The sequence below is a fragment of the Microcebus murinus genome, chromosome 20, assembly GCF_040939455.1.
Source record: "Microcebus murinus isolate Inina chromosome 20, M.murinus_Inina_mat1.0, whole genome shotgun sequence".
Classification (NCBI taxonomy): domain Eukaryota; kingdom Metazoa; phylum Chordata; class Mammalia; order Primates; family Cheirogaleidae; genus Microcebus; species Microcebus murinus.
Genome location: NC_134123.1, coordinates 24,713,081 through 24,734,080, shown reverse-complemented (window position 1 = coordinate 24,734,080; position 21,000 = coordinate 24,713,081). Strand labels below are relative to the sequence as shown.

The 21,000-nt window shown below is 41.4% G+C and overlaps 1 protein-coding gene and 1 non-coding gene across 3 annotated transcripts in view; both read left to right on the top strand.

Moving 5' to 3' along the window:
- Window positions 1–20,645, top strand: part of RFWD3 (ring finger and WD repeat domain 3) — a 40,099-nt gene extending 19,454 nt beyond the window's left edge. The window contains exons 4-13 of one of the 2 annotated variants that reach the window (XM_075995795.1): window positions 229–314; window positions 3,673–3,864; window positions 3,948–4,039; window positions 6,022–6,136; window positions 6,994–7,222; window positions 10,972–11,122; window positions 12,992–13,168; window positions 14,648–14,862; window positions 16,908–17,119; window positions 18,353–20,645. In XM_075995795.1, coding sequence (XP_075851910.1) covers window positions 229–314; window positions 3,673–3,864; window positions 3,948–4,039; window positions 6,022–6,136; window positions 6,994–7,222; window positions 10,972–11,122; window positions 12,992–13,168; window positions 14,648–14,862; window positions 16,908–17,119; window positions 18,353–18,496 — 1,613 coding nt within the window. In that variant the 3' untranslated portion in view covers window positions 18,497–20,645. Of the gene's footprint in view, window positions 1–228; window positions 315–3,669; window positions 3,865–3,947; window positions 4,040–6,021; window positions 6,137–6,993; window positions 7,223–10,971; window positions 11,123–12,991; window positions 13,169–14,647; window positions 14,863–16,907; window positions 17,120–18,352 lie in introns of both variants that reach the window. The other variant, XM_012772480.3, reaches the window with a different exon arrangement.
- LOC142862984 (U6 spliceosomal RNA) lies at window positions 490–596 on the top strand. The gene has a single exon (XR_012913875.1). It is a non-coding gene; the product is annotated as a U6 spliceosomal RNA (small nuclear RNA).
- Window positions 20,646–21,000: the final 355 nt, after the last annotated feature.

Sequence of the window (21,000 nt, the reverse complement as noted above, 5' to 3'; positions counted from 1 at the left end):
GTGAGCCACCGCACCCAGCCAGCAAGATTCTTTCTAAAAAAAAGAAAAGAAAATTTAAAAAAATTCACTGATGCTAGTTGGGGAAATTGTCATCCCCTTTGCAGGTACACTACCAATTAGAAACGGATAGCCGTAGTGAGTCAGGCTGTCTCCTACTAGGTTCTCATTCTTGACTTAAGTCGTCTTTTGTGTATTACCTAGGTAATGATAGGTATCCTACCATTTCAGGAAACAACTTGGCAGAGCATCCAGGAGATACCGTAGCAGAGCAAGAAGTTACATGTGACAGTAGAGGCGAGACCCTCCCCAAACAGGTAGTAAGAACACTCTTTTAAATAAAAGATTTGGGTTTTTATTTAAAAGTGGGGCTGCAGGTTAAAATGAAAATCTTGCAGGCTTTGTAGGCAAGAGGTCCAGGTATGGATCCTGTCCTAGTGACTCGTTATTTTTGTGACTGCTTCCTCTTAAGTTTAAAAATGAGGGAGTGATGTACTTGCTTCAGCAGCACATATACTAAAATTGAAACGATACAGAGAAGATTAGCATGGCCCCTGTGCAAGGATGACAGACAAAATCATGAAGCATTCTATATTTTATAAAAATTTTTAAAAATGTGGGGGTAGAGTAGAGGATAACCTGTGCTGCCCACTCAGTAAGGTTAAGTATCAGTTTTTTTTTTGTTTGTTTGTTTGTTTTTTTTTTTTTGAGACAGAGTCTTTGTTGCCTAGGCTAGAGTGAGTGCCGTGGCGTCAGCCTAGCTCACAGCAACCTCAAACTCCTGGGCTCAAGCGATCCTTCTGTCTCAGCCTCCCAAGTAGCTGGGACTACAGGCATGAGCCACCATGCCCGGCTAATTTTTTCTATATATATTAGTTGGCCAATTAGTTTCTTTCTATTTATAGTAGAGACGGGGTCTCGCTCTTGCTCAGGCTGGTTTCGAACTCCTGACCTCGAGCAATCCGCCCGCCTCGGCCTCCCAGAGAGCTAGGATTACAGGCGTGAGCCACCACGCCCGGCTAAGTATCAGTTTTGAAAGTTGATATGGCCAGGCGCAGTGGCTCACGCCTGTAATCCTAGCACTCTGGGAGGCTGGGGCAGGCGGATTGCTCGAGGTCAGGAGTTCAAAACCAGCCTGAGCAAGAGTGAGACCCCGTCTCTACTATAAATAGAAAGAAATTAATTGGCCAACTAATATATATATAGAAAAAACTAGCCGGGCATGGTGGCGCATGCCTGTAGTCCCAGCTACTTGGGAGGCTGAGGCAGTAGGATTGCTTGAGCCCAGGGGTTTGAGGTTGCTGTGAGCTAGGCTGATGCCACGGCACTCACTCTAGCCTGGGCAACAAAGTGAGACTGTCTCAAAAAAAAAAAGTTGATATGAATGTACTTTATATATAGACTATGAAGCAGAATATGATGATTATTTGATAAATAATTTTTATCTTTAAAAATAACACCTACACATTATGGTCCTTTATATGAGTTACTTTTTTTTTTTTTGAGACAGAGTCTCACTTTGTTGCCCAGGCTAGAGTGAGAGCCGTGGCGTCAGCCTAGCTCACAGCAACCTCAGACCCCTGGGCTCAAGCGATCCTCCTGCCCCAGCCTCCCAAGTAGCTGGGACTACAGGCATGCGCCACCATGCCCGGCTAATTTTTTCTTTATGTATATTAGTTGGCCAATTAATTTCTTTCTATTTATAGTAGAGACAGGGTCTTGCTCTTGCTCAGACTAGTTTCGAACTCCTGACCTGGAGCAATCCGCCTGCCTCGGCCTCCCAGAGTGCTAGGATTACAGGCGTGAGCCACCTCGCCTGGCCTATATGAGTTACTTAAATCTGCTGTGAATCCTGCCAATCTCAAAACATCATTTTTCTATTTTTTGCATGTTTCTGTATGCTCTCTCTGTATTTCTTCTATCTGGAAAAACGTTTACATGTAAATCTGTGTGTTTAAATGTTCTTATTTTTAAATTTACACAAAATAAAAAAATCAAAATAAATAATAAGTTTATGCAAAAGAGATTATATCATCTGCATTTGGCTCTTTTTTCCCAGCTTATTACATCTTGGAGAGGTTTCTCTTTTCAGTATATAAAGTTGAATCTTGTTCTTATTAATAGCTATGTAGTATTCCATCATATGAATGCATTTTTAATAAACTCTTTCCTTGTTATGTATACCATAGTTGTTCCTTCCTCTTCTTTTTTTCCCTGATACAAGTCATAATGCACTGAACACCCTTGTACAATTTTCTTAGCAAATATTTTTGACTGCAATCATGCAGTACATAACGACATTTCGGTCAGTATTGTACCACATATATAATGGTGGTCCCATAAAATGATGATACCGTATTTTTCTATGTTTACATATATTTAGATAACACAAATACTTACCGTTGTGTTGCAGTTGCCTAGAGTATTCAGTACAGTGTCATGTTGTACAGGTTTGTGGCCTAGGTGTGTGGTAGGCTGCACCATCTAGATTTGTGTAAGTATATTCTTATGTTCACATAACAAATCACCTGATGCATTTCTCAGAATGTATCTCTGTTGTTAAGCAACACACAGCTGTATATCCATGGGGTATATTTGTAATGGAGAGATTGCTATGGCAAAGAAAAGATATGTGTTTTAATTTTGATAGATAGCACCAGTTGCTGTCTATAAATTTGTGCCACTTTTTACTTACTTACTTTACATACTGTGCAACAGTATGTAAGCATGTTCATTTCTCCTTTACCCTCAACAGTGCTTGGTGTCATCAGACATCAACTTTTACCAATCTAACACATGAAAAATAGTTTCTTTATTGACCATTGTATTCCTTATAAGCTGTTTATATCCTTTCTCTGTTTCCTTTGTTTTTTTCCATCTGATTCAGATGAGCTAAATATTTTAGAGCTACCTTAGTTGATAATGAACCTAATTTTGAATGTATAATGAACCTATTATTCCCCGTTTTTGGTTATTTTGGAAGTTGCTAGGGTTTCTTTGTTTTTTATATCTTTGTACAGATAGCTGCTTTTCTTTATTTTTTTATTTTTTATTTTATTTTATTTTATTTTTTTTATTTTTTTTTTTGAGACAGAGTCTCGCTTTGTTGTCCAGGCTAGAGTGAGTGCCGTGGCATCAGCCTAGCTCACAGCAACCTCACACTCCTGGGCTCGAGCGATCCTTCTGCCTCAGCCTCCCGAGTAGCTGGGACTACAGGCATGCGCCACCATGCCCGGCTAATTTTTTATATACATATCAGTTGGCCAATTAATTTATTTCTATTTATAGTAGAGACGGGGTCTCGCTCTTGCTCAGGCTGGTTTTGAACTCCTGACCTTGAGCAATCCGCCCGCCTCGGCCTCCCAGAGAGCTAGGATTACAGGCGTGAGCCATCGCGCCCGGCTGCTTTTCTTTATTTGAATGAAGAAAAAGATAAGAATTTCATAGGAACACAAAGTAGTAGTATTTTCATAGCTTGTATTACATTTTGCCAGATTGCATTCTAGAAAGAATAAGTGATTCACAGATGTTGCAGTTTTTCTGAAGCCTTTTCAGTTAGGTTTGTATTGTTTCTGTGCTCTTTTGTTAATTTGATGTAAGAGTTGCACATCCTCTTCAAGATTGATTTTGTATTTTTTCTAATTTGAATGTATTCTGGTTTCCATCCACCGGCAGTCTCCCCAGAAGCCCAATGCTCTTCCACCTTCTGCTTCTATGGATGAAGAAGAAGGGGAAACCTGCACAATATGTTTGGAACAGTGGACCAATGCTGGGGACCACCGGCTCTCAGCATTACGCTGTGGGCACCTCTTTGGGTATAGTTGCATTTCTAAGTGGCTCAAAGGACAAGCACGAAAATGTCCCCAGGTAAGGACCATAGGTAATGACCCACATGTTAAGTCAGGAGAATTCCTAGCACTACACTAATTGTGTCCTTTTGTCCTCTTTAGTGCAACAAAAAAGCCAAGCATAATGACATCGTTGTGCTTTATGCCCGAACCCTGAGAGCTTTGGACACTAGTGAACAGGAACGCATGAAAAGGTAGGTGGTGAGAGTAGAGTGTTCCTAGCTGCAGTGTTCCCTTTTAGTTCTTTGTAGGCACATCTGGAAAAGGAGGTCAGAGTAACTCTTAGGGTTTACTTGATTTGTGACTTGGGGTCTCTGGGGATCCTTGGCAGTCTGTCTCACACTGTTGTTTATATTTCTATGTCTGATCATCTTCTGAAGGATGTCTACATGGTTTGTGCTCCATATAGCGTTGCAATTAGAATCTGGCATGTCACTTAACTGTTGCCATTTTTGCTTCTTATGTTCCTGGTCCCCCACTAGAACAGCTTTCTACTCTGAAGACTCAATAAGGTAAACTTTGCACATGCGGTGCAATCCAAAAAAATTATCAAGATTTTGGAAGCCCATGGATGATTGTTAATAACACCACTTAAAATATGCTTTGAGGGCCAGGCACGATGGCTCACACCTGTAATCCTAGCACTCTGGGAGGCCGAGGTGTGCGGATTGCTCAAGGTCAGGAGTTCGAAACCAGCCTGAGCAAGAGTGAGATCCCATCTCTACTATAAATAGAAATAAATTAATTGGCCAACTAATATATATAGAAAAAATTAGCCGGGCAGGGTGGTGCATGCCTGTAGTCTCAGCTACTCTGGAGGCTGAGCCAGTAAGATCGCTTGAGCCCAGGAGTTTGAGGTTGCTGTGAGCTAGGCTGATGCCACAGCACTCACTCTAGCCTGGGCAACAAAGCGAGACTCTGTCTCAAAAAAATATGCTTTAAGAACATTAAAGAATAAAAATACCCACCTTTATAATTGTGTTATAGTTGCCTACAGTATTCAGCACAGTAACATGCTACGCTATACAGGTTTGTTGTCTTGGAGCAATAGACTATATACCACATTGCCTAGGTTAATCAGTTATCATCTGGTATGTGGGGGATGCCATTGCTCTTATTTTCTTGATTTTGATTCCAACAGCCTTACTAAACTAAAAGTTTCTGCGTTACTGTGTTCTCTTGAGTTTTTCATGAAAATAAATACCTCTTCTTTCTAGTTTTCAGACCTTTTTCTTTTGTATCTTATTGGACTGAAATTTGGTCTTTACATTTTATATTTTGAAACTGTTTTTAGGTGCATACAAATTCATGATTGCTATTCTTGGTGAATGTGTCCTCCTATGATACATTGTTCTGTTTTATGCCTATTTATGCTTTTTCTATAGTTCTAGTTGGGTTTTTTTTGTTAGCATTTGCTTGGTATATACTTTCTTTTTAACTTCAGCCTTTTCTGTATACATTATTTGAGTCTCTCTTGTGAACAACCAACAGCTTATTTTCTTTTAATCTAACAGATAACCTTGATCTTTTAACGTATCAGTTTAACTTTTTATAATTTGCCTTAGGTCAAGCAAGCACTGAGTTGGTTCTATTTCCCTCATTTTGCCTATGGCATTTTTAGTCCCCATTCCCTAGTAGGAGTTAAATTCCTAACTATTCTAGTGTTTGCTTAACACCAGAGCCCAGTAGGCTCATGAGTTCAGTCCTACATGCTATTCTTCTGTAGTGTTTCTAGACTTGAGAGATTTTTTGTCTTATATTTTATTCGCTTTCATGACATATTTTCAGCAAGGTATGTATAAACTTACTATATGTTTATTTTTGAGAGAGAGAGGGTTTTGCTCTATCACAGCCAGGCTAGAGTGCAGTGATGTCATGATAACTCACTGCAACCTCAGACTCCTGGGCTCAAGCAATCCTCCTGCCTCAGCCTCCCTAGAAACTGGGACTACAGGTGAGCACCACCATGCCCAGCTAATTTTTCTATTTTTTGTGAAGACAGGGTCTTGCTCTTGCTTAGGCTGGTCTTGAATTGGCCTCAGGCAGTCACCTGCCTTGGCCTCCCAGAGTGCTAAGATTATAGGTGTGAGGCGCCGCACCCAGCTCCGTGCCATCCTGATGGGAAGTCTTATGTAGCCTTCTTAATCCCCACTTGTTGTTTACTTTGCCCCTCTAGTTCCCTCCAGAAAGAGCAGATGCTAAGAAAGCAGGCCGAGCTAGAATCGGCACAGTGCCGGCTCCAACTTCAGGTCCTCACTGATGAGTGCAGTAAGCTTCACAGCCGTGTTCAGGTAAGTTTGTCCTTTCTTTTTTTTCTTTTCTTTTTTTTTTTTAAGACAGAGTCTCGCTTTGTTGCCCAGGCTAGAGTGAATGCCATGGCATCAGCCTAGCTCACAGCAACCTCAAACTCCTGGGCCCAGGCAATCCTCCTGCCTCAGCCTCCCGAGCAGCTGGGACTACAGGCATGCGCCACCATGCCCGGCTAATTTTATATATGTATATATATATTAGTTGGCCAATTAATTTCTTTCTATTTTTTTTATAGTAGAGATGGGGTCTCGCTCTTGCTCAGGCTGGTTTTGAACTCCTGACCTTGAGCAATCCGCCCGCCTCGGCCTCCCAAAGTGCTCGGATTATAGGCGTGAGCCACTGCGCCTGGCCAAGTTTGTCCTATCTAACCCAAAGAACTTTAGGAATTGAAGAATCTAAATATTACTTAGGTTCATTTCAAGTACAAATAGGATTTGCCAAGTTACTTAGGAAATAAACATGATCAACTCTTTATTTCTGATTTGTCTAAAAGTTAATTTATAATGAAATCTATAACCCGAGTTTTAGGAAAAAAATTAAACAGGCAGATGAGAATTCTAGACTTGTTTAAATCAACTTTTACTCCCTGAGTTTACCCATAAAATAAGAACTTTGGACAAAATGACCATTAAGGACTTTGAACCCTAATATCTTATGGTTCTGTGTGCTCCTTATTTCAGTTGTTTATCAAAGTACTGTGAAAACTCAGCAGTTCTCTATTTGCATTAACATTTTCACATAAAGGATAAGAAATCTTCTTGTATCAGATCAAGGAATTGTGCTTTAGGGGAATGTCAAAGGAAAAAGCTTTGCATTTATAAAATGTTTTTCGTTTTAGGACTTGCAAAAACTTGTTGTGCAGCGTCAGGATCAGGTTGTGCAGCAACCCAGTGGCTCCCAAGCACATATCCTGAGGTGCTTGCCCCTGAGCCAGGGTCAGCACAAGTACCACTTCCAGAAGACCCTCACAGTGTCTCAGACAGGAAACTGCCGAATCATGGCATACTCCAATGCTCTGAGCTGCCTGGTTGTGTCGCAGCCTTCTCCTCAGGCCTCCTTCCTTCCAGGTAAACAGTCCAGAACTTCAGCTTTTGTGTTCAGTATTGGACTCCATTTATTTCTTTCCTCTCTGTTTTTGAAGAATTCAGGACTCAATAGTAGGTGAATACTGGCCACAGCCCACCAGATCCCCTTTTCCTGTCTGTTCCCTGTTAATACAGGTAATTGAGGGTGGTGGTTCTGTAAATTTATTCATCAGGAGGGTGGAAATACTCACAACCATGGTAAAGCAGACGAGGTACTTGGAAGGTTAGGTTACTGGTATAGTACAAGGAGAAGAACTTCACTCCCTGTATGTCCCACTCAACTCACAGATTCATCTTAGACTGGAAATGTTTGACAAAATACTACCTAAGGGCTAATTCAAAGTGGCTACCCAAGGGCTAATTCAAATTCAACAAAATTTAATACTTATTTTCAATACTATTTGAATTGATTGTTCTCAAAAAAAAAAAAAAAAAGAGTCTCTTGTCCCTGCTAGAGTGCCATGATGTCAGCCTAGCTCACAGCAACCTCAAACTCCTGGGCTGAAGCAATCCTTTTGCCTCAGCCTCCTGAGTAGCTGGGACTACAGGCATGTGCCACCATGCCCAGCTAATTTTTTCTATATATTTTTAGTTGGCCAATTAATTTGTTTCTATTTTTAGTAGAGATGGGGTCTTGCTCTTGCTCAGGCTGGTTTCGAACTCCTGACCTTGAGCGAGCCACATGCATTTGCCTCCCAGAGTGCTAGGATTATATGCGCGAGCCACTGTGCCCAGCCTGAACTGATATTTTTAAGAGGATTTGGGGAGTACATTGATTATTAATACTATAATATGTTAATTTCTTCTCTTACCATATTTTGTGCTTTTTAAGCTTAAATTTAGATTGTCTTAGTGTTGAAAACCAAATCTTTTCACATGTCCAATTAAGTCATTTCTAAATGTTGCAGACGTTTCTTTCTACTGTCTTCCCCATAGGATTTCTGCCAACTGTGAGATCACTTTGCTTCAGACTGATTTCCTCTGTTTCCCCACTTAGAAGTTCCATTCAAATGCTTCAAAACTATGTCCTCCAAACTTAGGTATATGAAGGGTTGGGAGTGGAATCCTTAGACTATCATATATTTCTCTATTCACTGATATTAGCTATGAGTTGAAATGCTATTGGGAGTATCCTTCACTTGAGAGGAAAGTAAAAGGATTATTTATAATGTTCCTATATCTTGTCTGAGGTTTTTTTTTTTGTTTTTTTTTTTTGAGACAGAGTCTCACTTTGTTGCCCAGGCTAGAGTGAGTGCCATGGCATCAGCCTCGCTCACAGCAACCTCAATCTCCTGGGCTCAAGCGATCCTCCTGCCTCAGCCTCCCAAGTAGCTGGGACTACAGGCATGCGCCATCATACCCGGCTCATTTTTTTCTATATATATTTTTAGTTGGTCAATTAATTTCTTTCTATTTTTGGTAGAGACGAGGTCTCGCTCAGGCTGGTTTCAAACTCCTGACCTTGAGCAATCCGCCCGCCTCGGCCTCCCAAAGTGCTAGGATTACAGGCGTGAGCCACCGCGCCTGGCCTCTTGTCTGAGTTTTTAATAAAAAGGTTTATTATCAAATAAAACCTTTTTCACAAATCGGAAAAATATTGTTTCTTCTAATGCTCTCCAAATTGGGTGCATGTTCCGTTCCTTTTTTCTTAGTGTCCAGTCAAGTCTGCACAGCCGGCTCTGCTTGATATTCTTCTTTTGCTAATTTGTCCTTGTTTCCCTTATTGGGTAGGCATTTATTCATCTCGTATTCATTTAAAGCCTATAGTCTCCCTTTTTGTCTGTCTGACTCTGCTAATTCTGCCTCAGAAGATAACATTAAACTTTCTCCTACTTGGTTCCTTGGAGAATCCGAAGGATACTTAGAATCTAGGATTTGATAAATTATTCCTTTTTTTAATAACTCAGGTAATAATAGATACTTAGTGAAAATAAATCTGACTAAGCGTGGTAGGCAGCATTTCTGCCTGAAATTAAATGAAAGATGATATTTCAAGTACCCAGTCAATGTGTAACATTGTGGGGTAGTGGACAAAAATTTGTCCTTTTTAAAGTATTCTCTTACTAGGGTATGATAACTGATTGATTGGAGTTTTCCTTTTTTTTTTTTTTTTTCCTTGAGACAGCGTTTCACTGTCATACAGGCTAGAGCACCAGTAGCACAATTATATTAGCTCAGTGCAACCACAAACTATTGAGCTCAAGCAATCCTCCTTGCTCAGCCTCCCAAGTAACTAGGACTACATGCGTCTACCACCATGCCTGACTAACTTTTTAATTGTAGATAGGTCTTACTATTTTTTTAATTTTTGTAGACCTCATTATTTTGCCCAAGCTAGTCTTAAACTCCTGGCCTCAAGCAATCGATCCTTCCACATCGACCTCCAAAAGTGCTAGGATTACAGATGTGAGCCACTGCACCTTGCCTGGAGGGAGTATTCTTGCTCATATTCTCTCTCTCTCTCACTCAACAGTTTTATTGAAGAGTAATTGACATACAACAAACTGTACATATTTGAAGTATACAATTTGATGAGTTTTCAAATGTATATACCCCTGAAACTTGTCACTATAATAAGGATAATGGATATGTCATCCCCAAAAGTTTTCTTATATCTTTTTATAATTCTTTCCACTTGTTCCTCCCTCCTTTCACCATCCCCAGGCTACTACTGATCTGCTTTTTGTCACTGTAGATTATGTTGCATTTTTTTAGAATGTTATGTAAATGGAATCATACAGATTACTCTTTTTGGTTTGACTTCTCTCAGCATATTTTTTTATAGTATATATCAATAGTTAGTATTTCATTGTGTGTAGGTACCCTAGATTTGTTCATCCATTTACCTGTTGATGGACATTTGGAATGGATTATACTTTTTTTTTTTTTTTTTTTTTTGAGACAGAGTCTAACTCTGTTGCCCTGGCTAGAGTGAGTGCCATGGCATCAGCCTAGCTCACAGCAACCTCAAACTCCTGGGCTCAAGCAATCCTCCTGCCTCAGCCTCCCGAGTAGCTGGGACTACAGGCATGTACCACCATGCCCGGCTAATTTTTTCTATATTTATTACTTGGCCAATAAATTTCTTCCTATTTATAGTAGAGACGGGGTCTCGCTCTTGCTCAGGCTGGTTTCGAACTCCTGACCTCGAGCAATCCGCCCGCCTCGGCCTCCCAGAGTGCTAGGATTACAGGCGTGAGCCACCGCACACGGCCTGAATTATACTTTTTTTTTTTTTTTTTGAGACAGTGTCTCCCTCTCTTTTCTGGGCTGGAGTGCTGTGGCGTCATCCTAACTCAACAGCATCCTTAAACTCCTGGGCTCAAGCAATCCTCCTGCCTCAGCATCCTGGGTAGTTGGGACTACAGGCACATGCCACCATGCCCAGCTGATTTTTTCTATTTTTAGTTATTTGGCTAATTTCTTTCTATTTTTGATAGAGACAGGGTCTCACTCATGCTCAGGCTGGTTTTGAACTCCTGAGCTCAAGCAGTGCTCCTGCCTCGGCCTCCCACAGTGCTAGGATTACAGGTGTGAGCCACCAGGCCTGGCCAGATTATACTTTTTAAAATACATAATTTAACACTAGGGAATTTTTATTTTCTTTGTTTGACCAGCTCTTTCCCGAGGACTTACATGCCAAGAAAAATAGACAAAGGAGCTACTTGAAGAGATAGTTTGCCTTAAGTTGAATTTCAGTGATCTGTTTCATACTCTCTCATCTTTGGCAGGCTTTGGTGTTAAGATGTTGAGTACTGCCAACATGAAAAGCAGTCAGTACGTTCCGATGCATGGCAAACAGATCCGAGGGCTGGCTTTCAGCAATCGATCCAAAGGCTTACTACTCTCTGCTTCTCTAGACCATACTATTAAACTGACCAGGTGAGTGATTGGAGAGGAAGATGGGGACTTAGCTGCCTGATGTTGAGCAGAATGGAATTAGTATCAGTGTTATGATGGCCTTAGCTCTCTTTTTTGGTCTAAGGCATTGTTTTCTTTTTTATTTAAAAGTGGACATCCACTTCCACTTCCTTAAAAGCAAACCCAAAAAAGAAAATAAAAAAAAGAAAGTGGACACAGCAGGTTCAAAACTATGTGTAGTATCCTCTTTCTTTAAAATTTTATGTGTTACTGAGTATGTCTTAAACCATGCAGATGAGAGTAAAACTCTAGAGATGGTAGAATGACAATATGGAGAGAGCCATGGTATCTGACATCATGGTGTCTCCATACCAGGTTGCAAGTGCTTATTCCTGGCCTATTACCTGGGTAATTCTGCCTAACAGAAATGTTCACCAAATACTCACTGCCCTTGGGTACCATAATGACTTCCTGCACATCCTCTCTTGGTTAGGGCATTTTATCTTTCACATGCTCTACAAGTACATTGAGGCAGATCTGAGAGTGTTCCATGCCTTTAACTTTTCAAAAGTAGTCATGATTAGACGTCTGATAGTTGGGTTCCTATTTAATTTCTGCAGCTAAATCTAAGGGACATCCTGATAGCACTATCAGGACTGATTAGGCTTTTGGCTTTTCAGTGAATGCTTGAGCTTACTTTTGGCCAGAAACTCAATGAAACATTATGTTTTATATTTATATATATGCTGTGTTTTTTTGAAGAAGTGTTGGGTTTGTTTGTTTTTTGAGACAGAGTCTTGCTCTGTTGTCCCGGATAGAGTGCAGTGGTATGATCATGGCTCACAGCAACCTTAAACTCCTGGGCTCAAGTGATCCTTCTGTCTCAGCCTCCCAAGTAGTTGGCATGCACCACCACACCTGGCTAATTTTTTCTGTTATTGGTGGAGACGGGGTCTTGCTTATTCAGCTCGTCTCAAACTCCTGAGCTCAAGTGATCCTCTCATCTTGGTCTCACAGAGTGCTAGGATTACAGGCATTAGCCATGGTGCCCAGCCCAAAAGTATTATTTTAAAAATAGGGGGGAAATACTAAATGCCAAAGTGTTATTAATGATTACCTTTGGTGGTTTGATAGTTTATTTTTTCTGATATGTATTTTCTTACATTATATACCGTGCTTCTCTGAGAATAAGACAGGGTCTTATATTCATTTTTCCTCAAGAAGACGCCCTAGGGCTTATTTTCAGGGGATGTGTTATTTTCCCCTCAAAGCCTCAGCTTGCAGCACGCACAGGGTGGCCAGGACCTGACAGGGGGAGCTGACCTTGTGGGTGGGGCTGCCCACACCTTTCCGGTCACCTCTGGGATAGTAGCTGTCACGATGGGGCAGATGAGAAGGGCTGCTCATCTTCTTTACCGTTCTGCGAGGAAATGCATGGGTTGTGCAGATACACTGCATAGCCATGCCCATCACTAGGTCTTATTTTTGGGGTAGAGCTTATATTGTGCAAATGCTTAGAAATCCTGCTAGGGCTTATTTTATGGGTAGGTCTTATTTTCGGGGAAACACAGTATTGATTACCTGTGTGGTAGGTAACTATCTAGAAGGTCACAGGAGTAGAGTGGGGAATGTATTGTTTGTATGTCTCTTTAACTTACTCTTTTACTTCCTTATAGCTTAAGAGGAAAACCTATGGCCCCCAAAACAGATGTTTTCGAATTTAAAAGGGCTATCTGGGCAGTCCCTAGGGGAAATTGGGAACCCAGATAGTTTGGGTGTGGGGGTGTTTTCTCAATAAGGATTATTTATCATTTAAATAATTTTTATATGTCTTGTCATGTATTTGACTTTCTCAATGCATAGTTTTAAAAGTCTCTTATAATTCCACAGCCTGGAGACAAATACTGTGGTCCAGACTTACAATGCTGGACGTCCTGTCTGGAGCTGTTGTTGGTGTCTTGATGAGAATAATCACATCTATGCTGGACTGGCTAATGGTTCAATTCTCGTATATGACCTGCGAAACACGAGCTGTCATGTCCAAGAGTTAGTACCTCAGAAAGCCAGGTAGGGAGCCACCTACTTTTTTCCTGTGGGTAGAAGCTTTCTCTCAGATGTTGTTGTGTTAATCCTCTCTTCAGGGGGTATTCCACAGTTGGTCAGAAATCTTTTTTTTTTTTTTTTCCAGTGGATTGGGTATTTCTACAGAAATCTTTTTTAACTACATAAAGGGCAGTTCTCTTAAGATGCAGTGACATCACTTCATAGCTAATAAGATCTTTAGAGGTTGTGTTCATGATATTTCACATGATGGAAAGCTCTGAGACTGAGTATAGCCAGGTTCATAGAGTCAGTAGACATGGTAAAATAGAGTCTGGATACGTATTCAGAACCCAGCTCTGCTACTTACAAGCTATGTGATCTTGGTTGTGTTTCTCAGCATGCTGTGAGCTTCATCTATAAAATCTAGTTCATACAGATTTGCTTGAATAGCCATATGTCCACCACATAGAAAGGAATTAGTAAAGGATAGCCTAATTAAAAAAAGTAATTCAAAACTTCCCTAATCCAAATTTAAGCCCGTTAACTTTGAGTATACCATATTATTGAGTTGAATATACCATATTATTATCATTTATAATCCAATTACAGGCTTGGGAGGCTGGTAAAGCCAGCCCAGATTCTGGGGGTGGAGAGCCACCATTGTGGCTTCCCAGAGTGTGCTCAGTGCTATTTGGGCTGCCCTGGAGGTATAAAGTTCTCTAAAGGGGAGTGGTATCTTAAGAGAGAATTTCCATTTCTAATTTGAATATATGTTAAAAGGAGCATGGGAATCTAAACATAAAGATATCACTACCATAATAATTATTTACCAAAACCTAGGCTCAGCACTTTGGGACTTTGTTCATTTTGGTAAAGTGGAATCTTGCCTCAGTGGTGTGCACAGGAGTGAAGATTAGTTTACTGGGAAAATGAAATAAATTAGGCAAAGTGGTCACTTTGGTTACTTCAGCAGAAGTGAGTTCATAGGAACATAGTCCGCAGGCTGATATTTTTGAGAGGATTCTTGGCAGTCCTGGTCATTTGCTTGTAGAAAGAAATTAGAAACTCTTAAAAAAAATCTTGTTTCTGGATTAAAACATGGTTGCTTTTGGCTACATTTTATTGCAGGGTCTGTCAGCTACAGCTTGGAATCTTTATGATGTATATAAGCTTTGTTTCCTTGCTGACTTTCCTTATCTGTGTGGCAAGAAAGCTTTCCAGAAGCTTCACATCAGTCAAGTAATTGTGATCTTGTGTCCATTAAATTTCCTAGTCCTTTTTTTTTCCATTTCTTTTAGAGCACCTGGTGTCTCCCCTGAAATTAGATGCAGAATATTACATGTAAACCCTTTTGTTTTTATAGAGAGGGTTGAGAGTTTTTATCAGACATCAGAGGATACCTCTGCTGTAGAGGTAGGAATGTACTTGAGGGTTGCAAGTAGTGGAGTTTAGAGCAGTCCAAGTTTTGGAATGTGAGACACAGTTTCCTTTCTTTTCCTGCAGATGTCCACTGGTGTCCCTGTCATACATACCCAGAGCTGCCTCAAGTGCATTTCCATATGGTGGGGTGCTGGCTGGAACCTTGGAGAACGCTTCCTTCTGGGAATTGAGAATGGGATTTTCTCATTGGCCTCATGTGCTGCCCTTGGAGCCAGGGGGCTATGTAGACTTTCAGACAGAGAGTAGCACACGGCACTGTCTTGTGACCTACAGGCCTGGTGAGTGTTAGAGTATCCTCATGGGGCCTCCTGTGGTTTGTTTGGGAGCAGATTGGCAGAGAAGAGGGAAGGAGAGCTTAATTCTACCCTTTTGGGTGGCTGTTGTGTAAGCCCCTCTTAGGCTAACAGTTATGTCACAGCTCTTGCTACTACACTGAGATTGATGGCTCCAAGTTCCTTCACTGACTTGCCTCTCTGCTCCTTACTGGCAAGAACTGGAACATACTCCACCCAATACTCTTGGAAGTGAATTAGCCACATATGAGCTCCTACAACTGAAAACAGTAATGGAATGAGGTGACCAGCTCTCAATGCCCTTGAGCCAACTTTAGTTCAGTTTCATGTCTTCTGCCTGTCCCCCGGTTCAACTAAGAAAAAGGCCCAAATGAAGGTACCTGTGTAGTGCCCAGATTAGGACATTATCTAATTTTCCTTATTGGGGGCCAAGAAAGGTAAACAGAAGGTGAACAACCATGGTTGTGTTGGCTTAGCTAGCTAGATGTCACTGCCTCCAGAGTTAGGGTAAAACCCCTGATAGCTGACTGTGTTTAAATTCACAGGTTCTTTCTAACCTAAAAGGCATGAATCTAAATTCCTGATGAACCATACTGATTGATGATCAGTGTTGTAGTTTTTTACCTTTCCAAGTTGGTCATGAGGTCTCTCTGCAAAATGGCTATCACCTCTGACTCTACCCTGGCAGGACTCCAGGGATTGGTCATGAATGTTTACAGTGTGCCTTTCACAGGATGCTTTTTTATCCTGGCAGATGGGCTAATGCCTAAATGTCCAAATCACAGAAACTTGTTTATACTGGCAGGCACCCTTGTGGCTCTTTTCTAACCTGTGTCAGTCTGTGCCTCCTAAGATGGCCACTCTCTAGGAGAGCCCTGACAAGGAAAGAAGTTAGGTTCAGGCTTGTTGTCAGGTGAGACAGAGGAGGCAACTCAGCAAAAGACGTGAGATAACAAGTAGTTTATTACTTACAGATCCCAGGGAGAAAAGGGCAACATGCTTTGAAGGGCCAATGAGAAGAAGAGGGAGCCATCCAGGAGGGATGCTCCCAACAAGCAGGGAGTGAGACAGGGAACTCATGGGACATGCCTTTATTGAGGGCTAGGGCATTGTCCCTTAGGCTTTCCCTCGAGGGTTGTGGGTTAGCCAGTTTAAAGACAACATGTACAAAAGCAGGGGGATTTACATGACTCTGGTGCTGACCATTAGCTTTTATTGCGGTTAGCAGCTGTGGAATATATAGGGTTTTGGGTCAGTGGGATGATGAACGAGTGGGCTATATTGCAGACCACCTTGTGGGGAGAGGAAGTTTTAGCTAGGCCAAACGTGACAGTTTTTTTGGGTTTCACACAATTTATGTTACACCTAAAAATGGATGCCGACGCAGCAACTATATTAAACAAATTTATGACAGGTAGCTATTTGGTCAGAGTTAGTCATTAAATGCCCACACTTTTGCTAGTTGTGGGTAGATCTCATCATTTTAAGGTTTTTTTTATTTTTTGTGTTTTTGAGACAGCGTCTCACTCTGTTGCCCCAGCTAGAGTGCAGTGGCATCATCATAACTCACTGTAACTTCACACTCCTGGCCTCAAGAGATCCTCCTGCCTCAGCCTCCTGAGCAGCTGGGACTACAAGTGTATGCCATCATGCCTGTCTAATTTTTCTATTTTTGGTAGAGACATAGTCTCTCTTTTGCTCAGGCTGGTCTTGAACTCCTGACTTCAAGCAATCCTCCTGCTGTGGCCTCCCTGAGTGCCAGGATTACAGGCGTGAGCCACCACACCCAGCCATTTTAAATTTTGTTTGAACTGGGAAACTGTCAGCTGGCTCTTCTGATCTTTTGGGCTCTGAATTTCATTTATGCTATATTGTTCCTGTTACTGTATTTGTTTTGTAACAATTCTTAATGGTTTAACACACTTAGGGCTTTTCCATCCAGCTAGGATGTAAGTGTCTGAGGTTCAGGTACTGGGTTAATTTCTTTTGTTGCATCCCCATGGTGCAGCACTGATTTCTCTGTCCCATAGATAAAAACCACAAGACCATACGAAGTGTGCTGATGGAGATGTCCTATACACTGAATGACACTGGAGAACCAGTCTGTTCCTGCCATCCTGTACAAACATTCCTTGGAGGACCCACTTGTAAACTCTTGACCAAAAGTGCCATTTTCCAAAACCCACAGAATGATGGCAGCATACTGGTGTGTACAGGGGATGAAGCATCAAATTCAGCCCTGGTGAGCCTGTTAATTTGTTTATTTTGTATAAATACTGCTAAGGGAAAACTTGAACATTTTTAAACAGAAGAAGAAAAGGTGGGGACGTTGGATCTGTTCTAGATTAAAATAAACAATTAAAATTTATAACCACCAAATGTAATGTGGGCCTTACTTGGATCCTGATTCAAACAAACTGAATATAAATAAAATCAGAAAATTTTGATTATGCACAAGTGTTAGATAGTATTATGGAATTACTGTTCATTTTGTTGGATATGATGACATGTAAAGTGTCAAGTGAAAGAAAATGTCTTTTTAGAGATGCATACTTAGCATGTAAGGGTAAGATGACATGAAGTCAACAAAGAAAGCAAGATTGATAAAGCAGAAGTGGTAAAAGCTTAGTCTTTTTTTTTTAAATCTCCCTCAAGCCTTTGGGGGGAAAAGCATAATAATTGTTGAACGTGATGATAGGTGGCTCATCGTACTGTTCTCTTTACTTTATAATACTCTAAAATGTTTTTTTTTTTGTTGTTTGTTTGTTGTTGTTTTTTTGAGACAGACGCTTTGTTGCACAGGCTAGAGTGAGTGCCGTAGCATCAGCCTAGCTCACAGCAACCTCAAACTCCTGCCTCAGCCTCCCGAGTAGCTGGGACTACAGGCATGCGCCACCATGCCCGGCTAATTTTTTTCTATATATATTAGTTGGCCAATTAATTTATTTCTCTATTTATAGTAGAGACGGGGTCTGACTCTTGCTCAGGCTGGCTTCGAACTGACCTTGAGCATTCCGCCTGCCTCGGCCTCCCAGAGTGCTAGGATTACAGGCGTGAGCCACCGCGCCCGGCCATTCTAAAATGTTTTTGATAATAGTTTTTAGAAAGGAAAAGAAAGTACTAATTAGAAGGTAGGTTCCATGAGGTCAGGGACAGGGACTTTGTCTTATTGACCCTTTAGTCCCTAGAAAAGACAAAACCTAGAAGAGTGCCTGGCACATAGATTGAAGGAATGAATGCTAGGCTTGGTTTACGGGTGCACTCATGGGTGGAGTAATTGCTGATTACAGTAGGTGAGTCCATACCTGAACTATGTCCAGCATGCTGGCTTTGTGCAACCTTGTGAAGGTTCGGGCCCGTCTGCTTTGCTACCCTTGAAGTTTTCTCTCTATAGCTCTTCCATAGTTGTTTGGTGATAAAGTAAGTCCCTCAGCTGAACTGACTGACTCTTGGCCTTTCTACTTGTCTTCTTTAGCTGTGGGATGCTGGCAGTGGCTCATTGCTGCAGGACCTGAAGACTGATCAGCCTGTTTTGGACATCTGCCCATTTGAGGTGAACCATAACAGCTACTTGGCTACCTTAACAGAGAAGATGGTTCTCATCTATCGATGGGAGTGACCATGGTCTTGAGACCTTTCAGGCATGCTCCTGGTTAACTTCAAATATTTGCTAGCATCTAACAGCCCTGAGCACAATCCCTGCATTTTGCCTGCTGCCTAGAACTTTTGGGATCATGGTTCATTTGGATTAATATGATTCTAGGACTCCAGGTCACTGAGACACTACAAACTGTGGATCTACTATGTCTGTCAAAAGAACATGTGTCTAGTACTCCATCTACATTATCCATTTCTTGTGTTTAAAGCCTTCATGAATCTTTATTTTTTATCTAACTCTCTGAGGACCTTAGAGAATGTCCTCTCAGCAGTCACTTAGGATATGAGTGGACACCAAGCATTTTCTAGAGGATGTGACACCCCACCTGAGTGATCACTTGTGCTTTGGGAGTGCTACCTCCTTGAAGGGACTAACCACCTTCTTGATGCTGATTGGATGCAGCCTAGATGCAGAAGTGTCTTTATTCAGTTGAACACAAGAGGGCACTGTAGAACCTTGTGTAGGGTTTGATTTATTTTTGACCTTGAAGGCTGACAGCCTCTTATTAGTAACTTGGTCTCATCCCCATAGAAGTGTATGGTAGAGCACATCTGGTGTGCTTTGTGTCGACAAGTTGTGTTCCAGGCACAAGATTCTGGGCCATTGGCAGGCCCAGTGAGGGAGGCAGCAGATGAACTGTAGACCTTTTGCTAATGTCATTGTGAGATCTAGGAAGAGACCATTTGTTTGAATAGTTCGCAAGACTTGTTTTTTTCTAGCCAGTTTAGGATATCAGGATTGGTTTTATCTAAGCCAGTGCTTTAATGACCACTCCTTTTACCTCTCACTAGGAAAAGATGAGTGATATGTCAAAGTGTTTACTTGAGTCTCCTTTACTGTCAGAGATCAGGAGCAAGGACTAGGGGCTTACAAAAGAAGCTGCTTGGCCTGCTGTTGACAACAGGAGAAGGATTTGTCTCTCCCATTTTGAGAGAGTTCCTATAAGACTAAAGTTAATCCCCTGGAGTGAGGGCCTGCTCTTGAATGTGTTTATAATTCCCAGGTAAAGGCTTCCCCATGTGTAAATGATGTGATTCCAAGTTCGATTTGCTCCCCTAACCTTTTCTGAAAGTGTTAGTAAAATTCTCAGGAATAGTGGTTGGAGACTGTGTGAGTGGCAAGGAGGTGCCCACCAACTTTCATCCAGTTCTAGATTGTCCAGTACTGGGAGCTGCACTTCTTTGCAGTTGAAAGCTTTGCTTCGGGCTACTCTGCCACATCACTGTCCACAACAGACCATGTTTCAGCCTGTGGGCAGGTCAGTGCCCTGCTTGTGGTTAACAGCAGCAGGGTGGTTAACAGTTGGATTTTTTAAATTATTATTAGATGTTATCATTTTATTATGAAATACTTATGACCCGTCAATTCCTGAGCTGTTCCCAGGATCTTTCTCTCCAGCCAGGAGTTGTTCTGTAGATTTCCCCAGATTTCCAAGTTCTAGTTGTGCATTTTAATGACCCTTTTCTATTTGAGAACATCTTTTTTAAAAGCCTGCTTCCAGGGCCTAGGGAAAACCCTCTTCTCTCAGAGCAAATACTCCCTTTGATGTGTTGATGATTAAGAGTGGCTGTCCAGGCCTGGAGCTTCGGTGGCAGAGTGGAATTGGAATTAAAAAGCAGAACTCATTTGTTTGAGCAGATTGCCACCAAGGGGCTCCAGGACCATAGGCCCTGGCTGCCTTTGTTTTAGGGTCTGGGTAGGGTTAGGATTTTATTTGCTTTGAAGTATACTCGACTGATGGCTGATTGAGTCCTCTAAGAGTAGGAACCAAGGGACTTATTACCAGGGAAGTTGGATGAATCCTAAGTCTTGCCAATCCTTACATTCCTATAAAATTTGGATGTTTTGGAAGCAAATTTATGTGACCATGATTTATTTCTCCAAAAGGGAAAACCTCTCTGCTCCCATGTTTCCTCACTCTTACCTCTAAAGTTCCCCCCACCCATTTCAGAATTTGGAGTTAAGCAAATTTAAAATATCTTGTCATTGTTTGTATCCTTATACCCACTTTGAAAACAGGGCAATGTGATATTCGTTCATGTTCTGTGTTTTAATATTTCTCTGTTATGTTTTACTGTTAATGTGAAAATAAAGAATTTGCCATGTGGAATAGCTCCTGGTGTCTTGTGTCTTTGACTTCTAGAGGCAAGAACATGTCTGCCTCTTGAGAGAGGAGTATAATCACAGCCTCATAGATTTCTCCATTTCAAATTGATGAGGTGATTGAGGCTTTAGCTGGCAATTTTATTTTGCTGTTGGTAATGAAAAGCTGTGTTTCCCTCTTAAGAACCCCCCGCCCCATACTGGTATGTGTCTCTTTGCTCTCAGATCCAGGGGTCTGCATTTCCCAGTCTCTCCTGCCTGCTGGTTTCCTGCTAGCTTTGATTCCAGGAGACTGTAACATGTGCAAAAGAGAGAGAAGGAAAGGGCTTTTTTTCCCTTTAACTGTTGGCAGCAGCAGTGGG